The sequence below is a fragment of the Schistocerca piceifrons genome, chromosome 11, assembly GCF_021461385.2.
Source record: "Schistocerca piceifrons isolate TAMUIC-IGC-003096 chromosome 11, iqSchPice1.1, whole genome shotgun sequence".
Taxonomy (NCBI): Eukaryota; Metazoa; Arthropoda; class Insecta; order Orthoptera; family Acrididae; genus Schistocerca; species Schistocerca piceifrons.
Genome location: NC_060148.1, coordinates 144,406,270 through 144,412,269, shown reverse-complemented (window position 1 = coordinate 144,412,269; position 6,000 = coordinate 144,406,270). Strand labels below are relative to the sequence as shown.

The 6,000-nt window shown below is 42.6% G+C and overlaps 1 protein-coding gene across 1 annotated transcript in view; it reads right to left on the bottom strand.

The window, feature by feature from the left end:
- Positions 1–488: 488 nt before the first annotated feature.
- The window catches only part of LOC124719942 (protein SCO1 homolog, mitochondrial), a 52,403-nt gene continuing 46,891 nt past the window's right edge, over positions 489–6,000 (bottom strand). The window contains exon 5 of the mRNA XM_047245144.1: positions 489–2,062. Within this exon, the coding sequence (XP_047101100.1) occupies positions 1,913–2,062 (150 nt within the window). The 3' untranslated portion in view covers positions 489–1,912. The remainder of the gene's footprint in view (positions 2,063–6,000) is intronic.

The following is a 6,000-nucleotide window of genomic DNA, read 5'->3' as shown; positions in this document are numbered from 1 at the left end:
AGTCACGTGACGATGTCACACATTCGACATTTGTCATCAAAGTTTTGGGTTTTTCTCGACATTTCTGACCCCGTGTCTCTTATATTAAATTAATTGCCTCATCGTCACCTACATCATTTCCGAGATTTTTAAACATTAATAAGAACCACCCCGTATTTCATTTAACAATACTACATTTTGCATTTTTGTAAAGAAACATTTTGAAGTATTGTGAGCACATGCATTTTTATACAATTATTAAATAAAAATAACAAGTTTTTCACTAAAAAATTATGATCCAATGTTTGAATGCTGAGTCGCAGATAGGCACAACAAAAAGACTATCACAATTAAAGCTTTTAGACAAACACATATGAGCGTGCGCACACGCACGCACGCACACACACACACACACACACACACACACACACACACACACACACACACACAAAAACAAACAACTGCAGTCTCAGGCAACTGAGTGTGGTTTCAGTTGCTTGAGCCTGCAGACGTACGTGTGTGTGTGTGTGTGTGTGTGTGTGTGTGTGTGTGTGTGTGTATTGTTGATGGAAGGCCTTAATCGCTGAAAGCCTTATTTGTGAGAGTCTTTTTGTTGTGCCTATCTGCGACTCAGCAGCAGCGTTATATGGTGAGTAGCTACTTTCCTTCTCATAATATTGTTACATTCCATCCTAGATTTTCCATTGTTTTCAGTCTGATAATAAATATACCACTCACATCAAAAGTAAAGGTAAATGTAAAGTCAATGGTGCAAGCCCATGATTGAACTATCAGCCTGACTGCAGGTGGATTACGGCCTTCCTACTGGTGCACGAGGAGGTGTGTGGAGACCCTAGGCCTGCTCATTCTTTACCCACAGGGTGACCCCTAGCACTCATTTTGGCAGCAGGCTGAGTAGACCTGAGGCCCTCCTGGAGATACGAATGAAGAAAAATCCCTGCACCAATCCAGGACCCCTAGAGCCAGAGTCTAGTGCTCTACCCATTCGACCACTACAGCCAATTCCTGTAAAGGTAAAGAAAATAAATAAATAAAAAAAGTTGACAGTAGCAAGAATCAAACTGATGACACCGCTGTTACAATACTGGAACACTACGCGCTGAGGTACACGCAGCTTTCTTTCATGTCCGTAATATTTTACAATTTTGTATTTATTAGTGCTCAGAACATTCCAAAGTCAACTTTTTTCAGTGTTTTTGAATAGCGGATTTACTCCTTTGGGTAGGTAGTCCGTGGGTACTGACCTTCAAATCCTGTTGTTGTCAAAATACTGGAATGATGGAAGAAAATCGCAGCAGTCTTTACAAGCAGGGCCAATACAAAAGATACGTGTTTACCGTACGGAGTTTCATGATGAGGAAAATGTAATGTGTGGTACACAGTCACCTTTTTCTCAAAGAACACTGAGAAACGTACACTAGTCTCATACACTATACCTCCTCTACAAAATAAAATATTAGAAATAGTAATTACTTCGCCTGCAGTTACTTTCTAGAAAGTTATGTAGAAGAACAAAGAGTGCATACAACAGCTTGTCAAAGAGTGCATACAAAAAGCACAACCGATACATTTCTCTCTCGTCCACTACTCGCCTGAGGTTTCTGCCACAGATCTAATGCCTGCGTGTTACCAGAAATATTTTGCCACTGAAATATTACTTGTGGTGATCATTTCACCCTTCTTCCTATTCACAGCCTGCTTCTGCCTCTGATTGCAACACTAGAAAGGAGCCTGTCCCGAGCGGAAGCAAATTCTGGAAGATCTGGCGGGCTTAAAACGAGAACACAGACTGTCCTGTTGCCACCACCGATTGATACCGACGAGGCACTCCCCGGTCAGTTCGGCGACTGTCCCTCGAAATGGCTACCCCGGTGGCCTGCAGCAGTCCCTGGCACTCCGCCGGTACTGCGAACTAGAACCACGACTTCTTGTGCACCTCATTGTATTTGACCATGTTGAACTGGATGCTGTTCGCGACCTCTTCGACAGTTCGCGTCTGGCCGTAATAGTCCACAAACTCCCCGTCCGGGTTCACCAGGTACGTGATTATGGTGTGATCCACCTGTAACAGTACCACAGAAAAAAAGTGTAAATCATACATGAAATGAAGGGATGGAACTTTCCCTTATAAAGCCAAGTTTTACAAGAACTTTCATATAAAAATTGTTTTCGACACACGTTGTTTTAACAGTATTGCAAAATGTTCACATTTAAAATTATAGACTTTTCAGTACTGAAAATGTTATGCACCAGTTGTAGAATGTGTGATTTATTTATCACAACATGTTTCAGCTCTGCATTATCCCCGTCATCAAATTCCATAAAACAAGGAACAACAAATCATTAAATCACAATTCTACACATATTGACAACTGCATAAATCAATCCATATTGAACTGTACTCAGTGGTAGCCAGTTACGATGTGCTAGTGTCTTACACTGCACTGTAAATATTGCAATAAAATTGAGCCATTTTTCTTCAATTGTGAGGAGGATACTGCACTAAAATTTCTCAATTTTTCTCCAAATGTGTGCCAGAAACCACAGTAAAATTACACTATTTCTCTTTGAACGTGTGCCAGCAGCCAAATAAAATGGACGAAAAAACGTTTTCTATCATTCTCTCTTCGATAACTAGAAACCAGTGTCAACTGCCAAAATGACTGTCAGCTGAGCTACGATCGACTCAGAGAAGAGATGCCGGTGACCGTTTCCGACTGTGTGGGCTCTGACGTGACACCATCTCTTCCGGCACTACGAGTGCTACGTTGCTCCAGCAGCGTATTGTCTAGCCACTTCGAACTGATGTCGAACGAAGCGACATTCTCAATTGCTTCGTGTTGCTCGATCCAGCCTTCCCTGATGTACTGAACATACAGGGGGCAGAGTGTGGGGGGGAAGGGGGGCTGGAGTTCACAAGTCACAGTTGTTCTCCCGCAATGTCACGGCGGTCATTCGTCGGCTGAAGCCTTCCTTCCACAGTGTGCTTGTACACAAATCTAGCACACTACATTATTTTCATCAAATTCACAGTCCTATCTCGTCCAGCTCATCTTCCGAATTTCATCGAGCGTATCGCGGTCAACCGTCAGTCGTCTCATCGTAAGGTCATTCTGCAGACTCAGTGACTGAGGCCGCCGCCGACTCCTGCATCTGTTCAGGCTCTCGTCCACTGTACAACACACAATTGACAAGACAATTTGCACAGCACTGTTAAAACAGCAGCATGACAATTATGCTAAACGTGTGGACTCCATCGAACAACCAGTCTGCTCATCCTCTTGCGAGGGGAGTGCTCGGCAGTAGTGATCCGCTCGCCACGGCTGCCCGAGTGAAACAATCTCCTGCAGTAAAATCTTTAATGTTTATATGTCGAATCCTAGCAAATCCTAAGTTAAGTTTTAATGTTTACTGTCGGTTATTCTGCATAAGGTTAACACTGCATATAAGGTGCAATATTTGTTTTTAGTATTTGCTGGGACTTGACATGTAAACATTCAACAATTTTACTGCAGTCATTAGCATCGTTGCAGGCAGTGATATGTATGTAACCTGGCAGTACAATCTTTTGTAGGCGAGGACAGATACATTTAGTTAATAACTGAGGTCTGTGTGAGTGTTACGTGTCAACACGAGATGTTGAATGAAGAGCTTTATTATTTGAAAATATATCCTTGTTGTTGCTTTTTACCTCTTAAGGTCTGTAGTACTACAGGACAATATAGATAGATTTACACGGTCGTAAGTGTGTGTAGGAAATGAAGCAATTATTTGCATTTCCTTGTTTGTAGGAATTTCATAATTGGATAATGTAACCTGAGATCAAATTCATCACAAATAAATAACACATTTTTGACAACTGGCGTGTAACAATCTCATTACAGATTAATGATACGCCTGTACGACGGCTTCACGACAGATAATTTTAGAAATTTGTTGCATTGGACCAATTTTGGAAACAATTTTCCACTCTGATGCGGTATGCCAAAAACACGGTTTCCGAAGGATTCTACTGCCTCTCAGAACAATGAAAACTGTTGGTCAGGAACAAGAGGTAGTTGTCTGACAATAACTCAGGTGCACATGTGCAGTGGGACATTAATTCCACGTTTTTCTGCATCAAATAGTGAGTTGTTTGACACAGTATGTGACTGCTGGCATTGCTGTGATGAAGACTGGTGAAATGTTTTCAGTTGTTTTTCGCTCTGTCTTCAATGACTTGTGCCAAAGTGCTGAATAGGTGGTACACACTGAGAGAGTGACATGCAGCACGGCCAATCTCCAATGTGACACGACACAGTTACGGCCAAATGTCACAGAGGGCACACGTAACCTGAACTCAGCCAGTGCTGCAGCATCCACCGAGTACCCGCCCGATGTCACAGTGTGCACATATCGAGACTGTTACTGTCACCACTGGGACAGCCCGATCGGACGTTCAACTATTAAAGTAAGTTACCGTGCACTGACTTTGAAACTAGACCTGTGTTTGTCCTGAGAAATGCAAGTGAACTTTTAACAGCACTGCCATACCACATCTTCAAACAAAGGTCGAGTAGCGTAATAATTGCTTTGATAAACTGTCGTTAAGTGTTCTTATGGTGCGTTGCCAATTTCTGGTCAAATGTATTTGGCCCTGTATCTATGATGTTTAGTTACCGCTTCCTGCCACATTTACATTGGATGCCACGTGTATCAGGTGGACGCAACACAAACAAATTGTTGTATACCATTCCGCAGTAAGTGCTCTTCAATCCTTTAAAAATTATTGTATACCATCCAGCATTAAATTATTTTCTCGCAAGTGCCTCGCGAACATAACACTTTTCTCAGTTGCAATTTGTTCTGATGCTGGAAACAATAAGAGACAGGGTTATAAGAAATTCACTGTTTATTAGGTCACAGCATGACGACATAAACATATGTCTTACTATACAGTTTACTGATGTAGGACTGCCGGTAACATGGAGCATTTGCCCGGCAGGCACTGCCGGCTATCAGCTGCAGGCAACCGAGACGAGGGGCCCGGAGTGACCGGACGGCGTGCTACTCGACACGTGTGACGCACACTGCGGTAGCGGCGGCGGAGATGTAGCAGTGTGCAGGTTACAACACGGGTCGTTAAGGAACACCGAAAAAGGCCACTCCAGCTTAGTTTCCCAATTGTATAAATACGTCCAAGTTTCGTACCCGTTGCAAAATCATACACAGATTTTAGGATTTTCTCCCTCCTATTTATTAACTTTGGTCAAATTGTCCGGGATCCACCACAAAAATATCACTTTCACAGCTGAATGTTCAGCAAAACTGAATGCGTCAAAGTCTTCGATAAGCATTTCCGTATCTTGAATTGTGCGCAGAGAGAAGGGCAGCTTGTTACAGAGACAGCAGCAAAAGAGGAATAGTCTGTGAATGTTTTTGTTTTACAAATGGGCACAGCTAAGTTAATCCCTGACAGTTGCAGTGCAGTAGTTTCAATCGCCTACCTCAACCTATCGTGTAACACAATTCTGTAAACTTCTCTACGGCAATGCTTCCGTATTGTCACAGCTCCGTAAACAGCTTATGTTTCCTCCTGCAGCTGATAGTGCTTCACAACTGGAATCTGTAAACAGTGCAGTGAGCTGTCAGTGATCTCCTTATGTACACTCGACTACAGGACACTAGATAAGTCAGATCTCTTGTTGCAGTTATGATGAGATCACAGGTACTTAATCTCTAATGCAAGGCACTGGGGTGTTTGTGCTGTGAGGAACTGTCAGTGTAAACACATTGCCTGCTAGTCTGTTAAATCATCCCGCTGCGACTGACCTAACTGGGTTTATGAACCGCTGACGCAGTCATATATACAGGTGCTGTAGGTGTACTACACACAAGAATTTGTGGCTGGTTTAACTGTCTCATGTTATCATTATTCATTCCGTGTCTGATTACGTCACAATAGTGGAGGTTTGGTACAAATTTACGCTTAAGAGTCTGTGGAAATATCTTGTGTACACA